The sequence below is a fragment of the Scomber scombrus genome, chromosome 22 (genome assembly GCF_963691925.1).
Source record: "Scomber scombrus chromosome 22, fScoSco1.1, whole genome shotgun sequence".
NCBI classification, from domain to species: domain Eukaryota; kingdom Metazoa; phylum Chordata; class Actinopteri; order Scombriformes; family Scombridae; genus Scomber; species Scomber scombrus.
In genome coordinates this window covers 13,405,347-13,420,844 of record NC_084991.1, presented here as the reverse complement: position 1 = coordinate 13,420,844, position 15,498 = coordinate 13,405,347, and the positions used below count along the sequence as shown (strand labels likewise).

The following is a 15,498-nucleotide window of genomic DNA, read 5'->3' as shown; positions in this document are numbered from 1 at the left end:
TTATTTTATTCGAGTCTGTTACAATTTTAGGGATTCCCAATAAGCTATCAAGCTATCAGTTTATTTAGAAATACTGAATCCCGGTATGATTTTCAACAGTTTACGAGAAGCACTTGAAGGCAGCATGTTATCCCACCTTTGACCACAGTGTGTTTGTAGCAACGTGAAGCAGAAGCACTGATTTAAAAACTAACTTTACTGAAAACTTGAGCCAAGATGTGAGATATTTGTGTCTTTTTATGTTTGTGATGAATGAAACTCGCTACATTTTTTTTTTTGATGGGGGGGTCATATTCATCTTGACGCCTTCAGTAACTTTGTTTTTTGACATGTATCCTTCGTTGTGGTACCATATGAACAATAATAGACAATGTTAAGTGTTTTATTTCTTCATTTTTGCCGCGTTTTTACACCTAAGTGCTCATATTCATAATATACATAAAACAATAAATGAATGAAAGAAAGTCCTTATTTGACTAGTTTTGTCCAAACAATCATCTAAACCCTCAAATATTCCGTTTATTTTAATAGAAAACACAGAAAAGCACCAAATTTTGACATTTGAGACGCTGTACAAATAAAATATTTGGCATTTTCTTTTTGCTATAATTAAACTAATTCAAAACAGCAAAACACCAAAATATGTTGAGTGTTAACAGGAATATTAACATCCATGAAAGCAGGTTTTTTTTACACAAATCCAGCCTGATGATGGATTCCTCATAGAAAGCCAGAGTCCACAGATTCATATTATCATTCCTGCTGTGATTAACACCGACTGGTCCAGATGTGAGTCGCATAAAAGGCCAGATTTTGAGCTCTTGTTGTCATCTGTAGTGCTCCGACCGATCCCCCCCCCCGCAGAGATCATCAGACGTTCATTTAATCCAATCCAAACATGCAATAAAGAGAAATAAAGGGGGAGTGAACAGCATTCCTGCTCTTTCTCAGAGCTATAAACCCATCAACGGACTGGATTACAATGTGTGTGTGTGTCTGCAGTGTTTGCACATGCTGCACTGGCACCTTGTCTTTCCCTTCAGCAGTGTGTGTTATCCATATAAGGGTGTATGTGCCTTCAAAGCCTCCTTGGATTCTGCACTATGTCTCTGTGTGTGTGTGTGTGTGTGTGTGTGTGTGTGTGTGTGTTGTGTGTGTGTGTGTGTGTGTGTGTGTGTGTGTGTGTGTGTGTGTGTGTGTGTGTGTGTGTGTGTGTGTGTGTGTGTGTGTGTGTGTGTGTGTGTGTGTGTGTGTGTGCGCGCGCGCGTTTTATTTTTTTTAATAGATGCAGAAGAGAGCAGCACTATGCCCATGTAAGCACACACTACAACAGGGGGAAATAAACTGTAGTCTAAAGATGCTGCGTTGGCACTGGTTTACTGTACACAGACAGTCAGCCCTTCGGAGGTTTGACATCATGTTTAAAACAGATATAATCAGTTTGTTTCAAGGCTTAAAAAAAAGCTCACAAAGACTCACAAATAGATTGAAACACAAAGGATGCATTCATCATCATGTGCAGATGTAGATTAAAGCTGCAACTAATGGTTATTTTCTCTATTATAAGTGTGTTAAAAGTAAAGATAAATAAAGAAATACTCATACCTCAGTTCTTTGAGGTTAGTGTATCACGTTGTAGTAGCTTATTTTTGTCACAAAAAGACTTTAATTTTAAAAAATGAGATTGAAATGAGCCTTGAATCTCCTTTTTAAAAAAAAAGAAGTTTAGAAAATCAGTTGTTAATTTTCTGTCAATTAACATATCAATTAGTGGACGGACCATTTTTATTTTTTATTTTGTGTGTATAAAAGTGAAAAATCAGATATCAGATATTAATTAATAATTAATTACAGTGAAAGAAAGCATAACATGCAACCTGAAAGTACACTTTGAGATCACTTCACAGTCAGTATATTGCGTGCATTGCAACCTCAGCCCAAACTGTTAACTGTTAATTTACATTTTTAATTGTTTTAAATCAAATTATTAGAGTGTGGCTTTTGCTTGTGGTGTGAATGTACATTTTTATAATTTTGTATTATTTTAACAGTGTAGGAAAGTCTTGTTTTTTGCAGATATTTCAGTTTTCATGTTGCAACCCTGACCCAATTTACACTACAAATCACTGCTCTGACTGTCTGTATTGACTCTTAAGGTGTCATCAAACCTGCTTTGTTTAGTCCAGCTGAATCAGACTCTATTCAGACTCCCTCGGTACAAAAATCAGCTCAGGTGTGGAACAAAATAAACAAACTACTAGTCTTTATTCGGTAGACAGGTGCGCTTTGCATGCTGGGACGCAGATGAGCCAAAATCAACAGCTATTAAGTCATCAGAGAGTGAAGTGAGGTCCAACATCAATGTAGTACTAATGTAGTTTTTGGCCAGCGGAGCTTCTTCCTGTGTTTCTTGCTCACGCCTTAGAAACAACTAACCAATGAGATGAGCCTGAATCCGGTCATGTGACTTTTAAATGACATATTTTAGTTGGAAAAAACATATCAACTGATTTGGACGACGTTTTGTTGCACATTAGATTGAATCGATTGTTGCAGTAAAAACATGACACATCCTGTTATGACGGTTTAAACGTGTCAGCGATCTTTATTTATGAACAAAACATCTGATTTCATCTTGGAAGTGCATCCTGAGAATGAAAGACGGGCTTGAAAACATTTTAAATTGGTGCAGAAGTCGGCGGACTGCATGTTTACAGCTGATTTTTGGCTTTTTTTGCAGCTGCGTGACCTCGTATAACATCAAATTTAAAACAAAGACAACTTAAATTCATCAGAAGTGTCCCACTGAACTCGGTCAACGTGTGTTTTGACTCTCTACGCACACATGTATCTTTCTTTTTTGAATTTATTATCATCTCGACTCATCTGTATCTGGAGCTTTCTCTATCAGCTGACCCCTATTTCGACCCCTTCCCCCCTTCCCCCTCTTCCCCTCCGAGGCTATTTATACATCAACACAGCGTCGACTGCTGACCGTGAAGCTCCTCCTGTCCGGCTGACTTTACAAACACACATAACAAGCTGTTTAAAATCACTTTTAAACACTTGTAAATTCCACGTGCGTCTCCGACAGAGTCGTTTAAATTAATCTCAAACCTTTCTCGCATTGTCGACTTGTGAATTGTTTACTTGCAGCAGCAGAAGCAGCTTCTTTTCCTGCAGGAGCTTTTTATCCTTCGTGTCTAATTATAGAAGTCAGATGTCGCCATGGGACCCCGGCTGATTAGAAATGTGTCTCTGTCATGTGTTGACCCCTCCAGCACTATAAAGGCCTTTTTTTGGGGTTGTTTTCAGCTCACTTTTTGTTAAATATCATCATAATTACACATATTTAAAGAAGCAGCTGACTGTTTGGCTTCACCTGGATGCTAATGCAGTAATATAATATAACACTCAAGTCGTCTCCTCCCTCCTTATTATCATATAAGTGGGCCGACCCTCGGGGAGAATACTATAATGCTGAATACTGTGTAGTGAAAGAACATTTATACATAAAGAGAAAAGCACTGAGTCTCTGTTATTCTGCTTCCTGAACACTGTCACTACTCTTATGGTTTTCCTCCTGAAGGTAAAGAATAAACTCAACTTGATATTATTAATCAATAACTTTCTCCCTACTTAAAATGGATCGTTGTTTTGTCAGCACCATTGAGAGGCTGTTTTCATTTAAGGCTTCTTGTAGCATTTTTATTTTAAAAAACAAGCTGGAGAAATAGTTTTGATTCCACTTGAGCTGCAGCAGTTACTCAATTAATCAATTTTCTGTCCATAAGTCAATTTAAGTTTAAAAGTTTAAGAAAGCTGGTCGATTGTTTCTAATTACTTAGACAAGAACCGCATTTGTCTTCTGTTTTTCATGAGTTCTGTATCAAAAAAGTGATATAAATGCACTAGAAATATTGTCAAAACATAAAATATTACCTAAATAAAATCTTGATACTGTATAATAAGTAGCTCTTAATAAAAATGCCTGTGTGTAAAAGTGCTGCAGTAGTTAATTTTATCCAAATGACCCCAAATTCCCAGATTTATTCCAACACCTGACAATCCTCTACAAAGACCCTGATGAGGAAAACTCGTCCCGGCTGCTATTGTCTGAACAGAGACTTCTTTATAGTTTTATTAATTTCTTTAGTCGGCCCATGACTTGTCGTGTCTCGTTTTCTTCTCTTCATTAAACGTTCTGTCTCTTCTTTGTCTTACTCAGGATGTTGAGAAGGATAGAAAGTTGCGGACGGAGTTCAGCAGGGAGGAAATCAGGCAGAAGATCGAACTGTACAACTCCATGACCAAAGACCACCTTAAGATGACGCTGGTGAGTGGAAAGAAACACACACACACACACACACACACACACACACACACACACACACACACACACACACACACACACACACACACACACACACACACACAAACACACACACTGGATGAGTCACTGAGTTGTATATATTTGGCTTGGAGCTTGTTTCTCCGTGTTTTATCTACACTGGATTATGGATATAAATCTGTAAGCTGTTCCCACTGTCATCAAACTGCTGTACTCTGACATTTGCCTCAGTGACTTTTACCTCAGTGACATTTTAATTCAATCTGACGAAGCAGGAATCACTCTCAATATTGTGACCTAAGGGAAAACAATCAAGTCAGATGGTCATCGAGGAAATTGGAGGCATCATCATACCTGTGTGTCTTATATAAGAGGGAGCCAGCGGATAATTAAAAACTCTTTTTAAAAAGTCTTATATTAGATTTAAGGATTTAAGGTCATAAAATGTCTTTAAGGAGTGCACTGGTGGCCAAATGGATGCTTGCAGTATGTCACTTAATCATAACGTCCCTGGTTCAAGTCTGGCAATGGACCCTCCTCAAAAAACACAAAACAACTCTTAAAACAAAATAATGTCTTTAAAAGTCTTGTTTCTAATTATAATAGGCCTTAAATTGTGAACAATTCCAAGTAAATAGTAATTAAAATTTTTGATTTTGAATTAAACTGGGACACACAGTTCATTAGCTTGTGAAGTCATTTTGCTGCAGAAAGGGTGTTGCATTTTTTCTGTAAAGGTCTTAAAAAGGTCTTAAAATGCATTAAATGTAAAAAAAAACTGAGCAGCAACTTTGTATATAAAAGGAAGGTTAATATCAAGGTAAGAGAGTGTTTATTGTCTTCAGGGAAACTTTTGTTTTTAGTGTCTATTGTTCATGCTTAGATCCACACATACAGCACATGTGAGTGATTTACACTAAACTGGATCTGTGTCGTTCTTCTGGAATAATTTGTAACAACACTTTAAGTTAGAAACACTTCTCAGGAGATACTTTTCCATTTTTGGTATGATCGAGTCATTTTTTTCACTATTTTTTTTAGCATTTAATTGATTAACTGAGGAGAAAAAAACACCAGCAATAATCATTAGTTGCAGCTCTGTGTTTTACTGTTAATGATCTAAAACAGAAACTGATTTCAGTTTAATCTCAAGTGGGCCAGACCAGTAAAAACATTAGCATAGTAGTTTATAATATATATCACATTGCAAGTTAATGATCTCAGAAGCCTTGACTGTGAATGGTGAGTGAAATAAAAGAGAATAGCGTTGCTTTTTATTGAGAAATTAGAATTACTTTTGGGCAATTTACATACTTTGCAAAGTTATCCAGTGGGCCTTTTTGGTAGGTGCTCTATGTTTGTCACCTCTGATCTAAAATTGTTCTGGTGGTTATATGACAGCACAGAAACTCGCTTCACCTCGGAAAGTTTTCATTTCACCTCGTTGTGAGTATAAGTTCACTTCACTGCCAAGAAAAACAGCGTGGGGGAAGAACAATAGCAGGAATAACATCACATCGCTCTGATGTGACTGCCGAGGAATGCTGAGAGCAGGAGGAAGGCCACGGCAATGTTTAATCATCACCATCATCATCATCATCGACACACCTTAGATGTTAAGGTTACCAAAGATTGCCTGTTCCTTTTAATCAGTATAGTTGCAGCAGTAGTACAAAGCTTTTTCTTCATTTTTAAGGGTCAGGAAATTCAAATAAATACCTTGGAAACATCAGGAAGTGAATTTATGACAAGAAATGCTTTGCAGCTTAGTCCACACACTATTTATTTATGCATTTATGTCAGCTGTTGTATGTTTAAGGTGTTTTTATGCTTGCTGCAGCACAAATTGCCCATCTTTGGGACAAATAATAACTTGAACTTGAACTTGAACTACACTGAAACCAGCCCAGGTGTTTGTGGAAATTAACCTTTTTTAAGAATCAGCATGTAGTCACATAAAAAAGAAGAAGTAAAAGTAAAGATATAAGTCTAAAAGCTGCTGCTCAACACCTAAAAACATGATGCAAAGTTAACTTTTTTAGTCGGCCAAATGGCGAGTGAATCAAATAGTCATACGTGTGGGTTTTTTTGTACTTTATGGGCTTAATAGCCAGGCAAGAAAGTTTTTATTCAGTGGATAACCATTATTTGTCTCCTATTGGTCTTATAAATAGTTTACTTACTTTCAATTTTTGCTGCCGTAACGCTGTAAATTTCCCCATTGTGGGAATAATAAAGGATTATTGTATCTTTCTTTTTTTTGGGCAGGAGCTGGTGAGTGAAACTAGTAAATCTACCTGCCTTTATTTGCATATTTTAGCTTCATTTGTTTGCTGACTTGTGCTAATGTTGTCACCTGTCTGTAGGTGTTTGACGTCAGAGCCGCCGATAGTATCACATCGTCCTGTTTTTCTTGTCACTTCTTTGTTATTCACACTTTTTCTTTCTATTTCTGTCCTCCCTTCCTTCTTATTCATCATTATTTTCCATTTAAGCTCGTCTTTGTCCTCCTATCACTTCATCTGTGATGGTGCGAGCATCTCTTTGGCCTCCAGTTGTTCTGATCTTGTTTGTTCACTACCAACCTTTACAGACACACGCACACACACACGCGCACACGCACACACACACACACACACACACACACACACACACACACACACACATATATATATACTCTGCATGCAACACACAGTCGTCCAGGCCCCATATGGAGCAATCAGATTAAGATGCTCTTCCTCCGTCTGGGCCCATCTGTCCTGCAGAGCTCACTGGGCTTATTGGGTGAACTGGTCTCATCAGCAGAGATCAGATAACATCAACTGAAGCTGCTGAAACTTTGTATTCAGCCAACATGAGGAAAAATACATCAGATGATTCTGTTAAATGTATAACTGAAATCTGATTGTAATGCTTTTCGCTTGTATTTCATGTACATTTTAGCATCTTATTTAGTTTTAGTCACATTTTTAATCATTTGATTATTGATTATTGTTAGTTTTAGGCAGAAACAAACTAGAGTAGCAACAAATAGTGGATTAATCGGTTTTTAGATCGACAGAAAATCAATCATTAAGTATTTTGATCATCATTTTTCACGCAAAAATGCCCAAAAAAGTCAAGCATCAGCTCCTCAGATGTGATAATTTGATGTGTTTCTTTGTCATATTTGATAGTAAACTGAACTTATAACCAGCCTGTTTGACGTTATTTATTGATATTTTATTATATTTTTTTAAGCCATAATAAAAGTAATCATGTGTGGTGTGATTCTTCGTATAGATGCAGGTTTTTAATTTAAGACTTCATTCAACTAGTAGTACATTTTTCCATTTCTTAGTCCGTCACAGTCATGTCGTTTTTATTCATTGATGAAACATTTGGTACATTTTGTCGTGATTTTTGTTTTCTAAAAGTTACCTTCAATTTGTTGTTTTTATCACAGGGGGAAAAAGTCCATCAGCTACCATCTTTCAGTCATACTTTTAACGTTTATCGGCCTAAAATTTTCAGCGTTAACATCATCTCATCCCTCCAAACTGAGATGTTGCAGATTCACCCTGTTTGACCCAATTAAATCCTGCTCATGTTATCTTTATTCTTCTTATCTGGCTGCAGGAAGTTATTAACTGAAACGATCCAGAGAGTCCGATTTAGAGGAAATCTGAACTCTGGACCTTTTCACCACCCACACATCCACCTTAACGGTCGTTTTCAATGGGCTATAAAGAAATTTTAAAAAGTCACTGTACACTACCTGCTCGACTAGCTGGTGAACATAGTGGAGCATTTAGCAGCTTAAAGAGCCAGATATCTCCCTCAGGAGTTGATAGAGAGTAAAAACAGAGCTAAAAGAGAGTGAATACTGGACTTTACATTCATCAGGAGGACAGAAACATGACTGTAAATGATTATGGTTATAAGAAGTTTACTGTTTACTTTACATATAGTATTACAACTCTCTCTCTCTTTCTCCTTCTCTCTCTCAGGGTCATACTGGTGTGTATACTGGTTTCATCAAGGTCCAGATGGATCTGAGAAGGCCGGTGACGGTGAGGGGGGGTCAGAGGGGAGCAGGAGTAGCCGTGGGGCAAGAGGCTTTCTATCTGCCACGAGGAGTCACCAACACTCTCCACGTCAGCTCCAATAACACCGTCAAACAGGTGGCTGACAAACACACACACACACACACACACACACACACACACACACACACACGTCAACACACTGTACAGTTGGCTAATTTAACTTAATTAGGATCTGATGACATACAAGCCGAAGTCGCGGTTAAACAGAAGTCGACTGATGTTGAAGTTTTTATTAAAAGTTGGATCGAGTCCAGTCTGTCTTCTGATATGTCCATTAACGTGAAATGATTCAATACGTCATTCAACCACATCCATATATATACTATGTGTGTTAAAATAACAGGAAACCGTATACATCTTTTACATATTTTGTTTTGTAAATCGTTAAATGATATTGTAATGATTGCCAAACTGTGAACTTTGATGACTGTAATTACTCAACGACACTTTAAATAAATGAGTTTAACTACTCAGGGCAAGTATCACTGTACAGTCCCAATGTATAGTCAAACATTTAAGCTTCATATAAGACAAAAATAATCATTAAAACAATGTAGAAAACACAGTAAAGGAAAATTCAACTTTAAAAAGTCCCTTCAGAACTTCACTGAGGTTTTTTATGATTATTGCAGTCAAAAATAGTTGATTTTGTTTAGTTTTTCTCAAAAAATTGCAGTAAAATTGCAGGAATTGGGTAAAAATTGCAAGCAAAGGAAATAATGCAATAACTTTCATATGTATTCACTTCCTGTGCACCTCAATTACACAAGTTACCACGACACGATAGGTGAAAATTGATGTTTTAGCCATTTCATGTGGAAAAGTTGCTGTAAATTCAGCAAAATCGCAAACTTTTTTGGTCGATTGAGATTTCTTCAGTTTAATTATTGCAATCGCAGTTTACTGGAAGGACCTCTCAAGTACAGAGATGATACAACAGGGAAAGGAAAACCCGTTTCAGTGCAGCAATAAACCGACAGCTCTCGTAAGAAGTTTTGACCACAGCTCTAAATACACAATGAGTGTGCAGTAAACTGTCTGTAACCGTAGCAACAGCACTGCAGCCGCTGTGTGAAACTGAACCTAACCGTGAGTTAAGATGACTGCAGACACACGTATCAATAGGAGATGAAGCACAGCTGTGGTTTAAGTACAATAATAGACTAATGAGGTGTTCTAAGATAGAAAATAATGCATATTTAACATGTGACTCATTATTCTTACATATCTGGAGAACGTCACGGTGCATATTGGTACTGTATCAGCTTTCAGAAAGATATCAGCTGTAGTCTAGATTAATGTTAAATTTATGGTCATATTATCTATTAATATTCATCAGTGTCCATTGAATTTCCTACAAATAGTCAAATATAATAAAGTGTGACAGTAAAATACATGACCGAAAAGTTAATTGGTAACTTCTTTCATAATAAAAATAATCAACAAAAATGATTTATTTGCTGGTTTTAGCCTCTAAAATATGAAGGAATTGATCATTTTCTGTGTCATTCCTGATTGTAAACTGCATATCTTTGAATTTTGAACTGTTGATCACACAAAATAAGACATTTGAAGGCGTCACCAGGGACTAAAACAGGCATTTTCACTATTTTCTGACACTTTTATGCCATCACAAAGAGGCAATAGCACACATTTACACATTTAACAAAGTTGAAGCCTTGCAACGTTTGTATTTTTTGCAAAAAGTAATGTACATGCTACATGCTGAGAACACTACATAGAGCATACATCTTACACTTAACAGTCCAGACATTCAAAATGATGAACGGTTACATGTCATCATAGATGTTTCCCGAGATATCTAAACCAAAGTATCTTCTAATATTCACTTTTTAGTCAGTTTTTAGTTATCTTTGTCATTTCAAAACCTCTAAAGCTCTCTGTTGTGTGTTTATTAAATAGAAGATATTAGATTTTGACTTGTCTAACGTCTCTGTGTTTTTTGTTCAGGTGATCGTCGCCCTGCTGAACAAGTTCACAGTCGCGGACAACCGGCCAAATACGCTCTGTACAAACGCTATCGCAGGGAGGAGCAGGGTAAGCCTACTGACTCTGTGTGTGTGTGTGTGTGTGTGTGTGTGTGTGTGTGTGTGTGTGTGTGTGTGTGTGTGTGTGTGTGTGTGTGTGTGTGTGTGTGTGTGTGTGTGTGTGTGTGTGTGACTGTGTGTGACTGTGTGTGAGAGACAGTGAAAGCGACAGCAGGGCCAGAGACAGTTTCATGCCGCTCAAGCCAAGCTCAGTATCAGATGCTTAGGCGCTGACATAGTGTAGATGCTGTGTGTGTGTGTGGGGGTGTTTATCTGTGTGTGTGTGTGTGTGTGAGTGTATTTCTGGACGTCTTGGCCTCACGTTGCCGGTTGTTGGATGCCTGAAGGGCTCTCCCCACTATCAACAGCTCACTAGGAATACACACACACACACACACACACACATATATATAAATACACACAAACAGCTGTTGCTGGGCTGCAGAGTATCAAATATTATCTTTCAGTCCACTTAGCATCTCCAAGTAAGGAAAAGACAGAGTTTATTAGCTTTATACAAGAAGATCTTAATCTTCAGTTACTTTTACATTAATTAGATTTCTGCATCTTGTTTTTATGTCTCATTTAAAGTGTTTTACCCCCAAACTTTTATAGAGATTTGTGGTGTTTTTTCCTCCCTTCATGTTGCTGCTGTCACATAAGCTTCTGGTCTGGTTTCTGCTCATTAGTGGAGACATCGCCTGCTCATAAAAGACGACGTCTAGACAGAAATCTCACACACACACACACACACAGTATATATATATACATATGTGCATATATAAACTTATCAGACAACAGCTGGGTGATACTTTCATTCACGTCATACAAAAAGGAGATGTTAAAGTCTTTGTTGCTGCTCTTTCTTCAGAAATGTGAAGCTGTGGTTTAGTTATGTAGAAATGCGTTCAACCTTCAGTTTGAGGATGAGACGGAGTGACTCCAGCTGAGGTCTTAACTGAACATCAAAGACACGTTGTTGAAAGAAAAGAAAAGTCAATATAGTTGGTTTGTTTTAACTTTAAGACATGTATGAGATCACAGGATATATATTTGTTCCAGCTTATTTATATATGTAAAGGATATGTTTGGTGATTTTATATATGTTTATTATTGTCGATTAATCTCAAACCAGCAATAAACTGATCTACTTACAAGTATTGTGTCAGTTCTAAATCTAAATATTCAATTAAATCTGAGGAATCATGTCAATCAGGAACCATTTCAGTTTTTAAGTCCACTTAAATACACTGTAGGTAGATAAAATATGTAATATTTACAATTCTTTTGTGGTTACACCATTTGACATTTCAAATGACATAAAACCAACAAAAATATATTTTAACAAACCTGATGCTGCTTTTAAGACAATTTTTTAAAGATATTTTTGAATTGCTCATCCTTTATTTGTCACTGACCCATATCTTATTATCCTGTGCCGTAGACCTCCGATGTTGTCCAAAAACCATTAAAAACACATCAGTGAGCCACATTGCAGCACTGGCTGACATGTTTCTTCATTATCACGAGTTTGGTCACGTTAGTTTAGAAACAGCCTTAAAGTCTAAAAACAGCGAACAGGAGAGAAGTCCAGTGTAAAAAGTCCAACACAAGCCTTAAAATAGCCAAAGTTTAGAGATGCTACCCAAACATGTTTAGTCAAAAAATGACAGATTATATCGTTATCAGATATTTAGTCTGGATTATTTATATTTTTATAGGCCTAAAGATGCAGAATCGGGCTCAGATGTAAATACTTTGCTACTCAGTGAAACAACATCGATCTCTCTGTTTGTGTAAATTACTGTGGTTGTTAATGTGCCGCACCCATCCTTTCAAGTTCTGCAATGTCTGTCTGTTTATATGTACACACACACACACTCTCTCTCTCTCTCTCTCTCTCTCTCTCTCTCTCTCTCTCTCTCTCTCTCTCTCTCCTCTCTCTCTCTCTCTCTCTCTCTCTCTCTCTCTCTCTCTCTCTCTCTCTCTCTCTCTCTCTCACACACACACACACACAATGAAAATGTAGTTGCAGTGACCGCAGTGGTGCCTGCATGCATGTGGTTTGATGAAACGGTCATACTGTTTTTCTGTGTGTGTGTGTGTCATGCAGTCTATGTGTGTAAGCTGGCGGATGGCGAGCAGCCGTTGTTTCTTCGTCTGGTGGCGGGACCCAACGACGACACGCTCAGCTTCGTACTGAGAGAACAGTCTGGAGAAGTCATGGTAAACACGATGCTCCGCTCCGCCTCCTGCTGATCCTTCTTTTAAATGCACAAATTTAACATTTACTTTTTTTCACTTAATTACCATTTCATTTCATTTTTAAACAGTTTGTCTTCCTCTTTCTTTTCCTTCTTTCTCTGTCTGTTAACTCTACAACATATTGGTAAAAATAGTAACCTAACATCAACAACAGCATGATACAAAGCATTAATTATCATTATTATCCTCATTTTCATCAAATTTAAAGGAAGACAAACATCTTCAATAACCATGATTAAAGGAAGGATCATCCCCTCTTTACAATCAATAGACTATCAATCAGTTTACAATAAGGATAATCAATAGAGAGCCAAAGTTCCAGAAGAAAGAAAACCTCATTAAAAATCCCTCTAACATGTGAAACTACACTAAAAACTAAAAATCCAGCCTTGGTGCAGAACCGTTCTCTACAGTATGTCATGTGATTCGCTTCATATGTTTAAATAAGGGCGATAGCTTTTTGAAAATTGTGTAATATTGTTGTTTATTCAATATTTTTTTTCCCAAAAAGACCGATAAAAGAAACACTGAATGAGAGATTGATGAAAGAAAACAAGAGGACATATGATTATTAACTTCATTTATTTACATGTTTATTTACGTTTCATAAATTTAATGACCGAAATAAACTAAAACTAAGACTTACAGAAGCTCGTAGATGTCTCTCTAAACGTGCTCTATGAATTAAACTCGTTTTCTCGCTCCTCTTTTCTTTTCAGTGGACGCGTTCTCCATCCCCGAGCTGCGCAACTTCCTGCGGATCCTGGATAAGGAGGAGGAGGAGCAGAGGGAAGCGGTGATTCGCCGCTACGACAACTACCGCCAGAGACTGCAGGAGGCGCTGAGGGAGGTCAGAGGCCCCTCTTAAAGGATTAACCTCCATAAAACAAGGACTACTTTACCCTTCAGAGGGACGGAAGAGGTGTTTTCCTTTCTTCTTTTTTTTTTTAAAGCCTCCTCAGAGGATAAAAATAGTGTACATTTTGACGGAGAGAGGGATGCGAACACAGACTGAGAAGAGAGGGTCCAGCGCCTTGAATGAAAGAAGGGATGATGCTGACAGACAGAGGGACGATATAAAATGTGGCAAAGAGGACAGGAAGAAAAAATATAAAGAAGGGACGGCAAGCAAACAAAAGAGTTTGTCTCAGCCTGGATTCAAGACGTCAAACGTGCTGCCTGCTCCGCTTCGTCTGCCTGCACACACACACACACACACACACACACACACACACACACACCAAAGATTCACTCTGATTGTGCCATATTCATTCATCCTCTCTCCCTCTCTCCGTCCATCCCTCTCTTCTTCTTCTCCTTCTTCTTCCTCCTCTTCTTCTTCTCTCACTGTGTCCCGCTATCACATAATTTATGCAGTGTATCTGATTCCTCTTTCCTTTAAACTTGTGAAAGACTCAAGGCCATACTGTACGTTGATTTTTTTTTTAGAGTTTTATTTAATTTGTTTGTTGCTAAAGGTCTGTACATATTTTTTTTCTTAATTTATATGGGTGAAGCTTTTTATTGTTTTTTTTCCTTTCTTTTTTTCCTTAAAACAGAAAAAGTCTTATTTTAGTTTTATGAAACAGAGGCGGAGCAACAATCTGGATGTTGACACAGATACAGAGAATAGTTTATACAGACTTCTTTATAAAGTTTGACACATAAAAATTATATTCGGATGCACAAATAAGCCCACAAACTGTTATAATAGTTATATTACGACACGAATATCTGATTAATAAGAGAATAACCAAAGACGTATTAATGAGTTGTTTAGTAACGTTTGGCTTAGCCTGAAAGTTGAGGAATAATTCAGAAGTGAGAAAGGGACAGTTAGTCTGTAAAGTACGGAGGCTCAAGTGTGCCAATATAAAAATGTATAGACTTTAATAATTAAAATGTATACATAATGTTTATAAAAAGCAATTATTAATTGATAATTTGAATCTAAGTGGTATACTCAAAGTAAAACAAAAGTTCAAAAAGTATAATATATATATAATATAAATAGACATTTAAAACATTCATTAGGCTTTTCAAATTTTACTATGACAGTCCAATATATTTATGTGTCTGCCTATCATATTCTCATAATTAATTTATATTCTGCTTTAATCTTTACAGTTTTTTATAACTTTGTGAGCAGACACATTAGTAAACAATAAATAAATACATTTAAAAAGTGATTTATTAATTGGAAATTGTAATTATTTTCCCCAAAATGCACAAGTAAAGAATCTTATAATCTGTAATTTTATTGCAAATTCATTTAATCAATATTTAATTACTTTTAAAAAAAACAACTTCAATCATTTTTATTTTTGGCACATTTGAGACTCCACAGCACACTGGTTGAAGCTGAATGTACTAGAAGGTGAAAATGACTGTGAACAGCTGTGACAGACACCAACTTAACCAAAGAGGGAAGGTTTCAGTAGACGAACCTTAAAGAGAAGATAAGAGCGAGGGAGTAGTTAAAGTTAAGCTACTGGTTGTGTTTAGTCTGTTTAAAAGAAAAGAAAAAGAAAAAGTGATGACTGTTTGTTATGACGTGTGGAGAGACGCGAGTGGTGGGATTTAAAAAGCCTTTTGTTTGCGTTTTCACACCACCAGCAGAGTTTGATGAAGCACAAACTGAACAGGTTGGACACAGTTTGGATAGACTGTGTGACCCCTGACCCCTCTGCCCCCCCCCCCCCCCCCCCCCCCCCCCCCATCTCTACAGTATGGGGGGCGGAGGCAG

General features: G+C 37.2%; 1 protein-coding gene across 1 annotated transcript in view; it reads left to right on the top strand.

Moving 5' to 3' along the window:
• rassf3 (Ras association domain family member 3) overlaps positions 1–15,285 on the top strand; it is a 44,920-nt gene extending 29,635 nt beyond the window's left edge. Inside the window, 6 exon segments of the mRNA XM_062444229.1 lie at positions 4,229–4,336; positions 8,341–8,514; positions 10,411–10,447; positions 10,450–10,497; positions 12,601–12,741; positions 13,472–15,285. Coding sequence (XP_062300213.1) covers positions 4,229–4,336; positions 8,341–8,514; positions 10,411–10,447; positions 10,450–10,497; positions 12,601–12,741; positions 13,472–13,620 — 657 coding nt within the window. The 3' untranslated portion in view covers positions 13,621–15,285.
• The last annotated feature ends 213 nt before the right edge of the window (positions 15,286–15,498 follow it).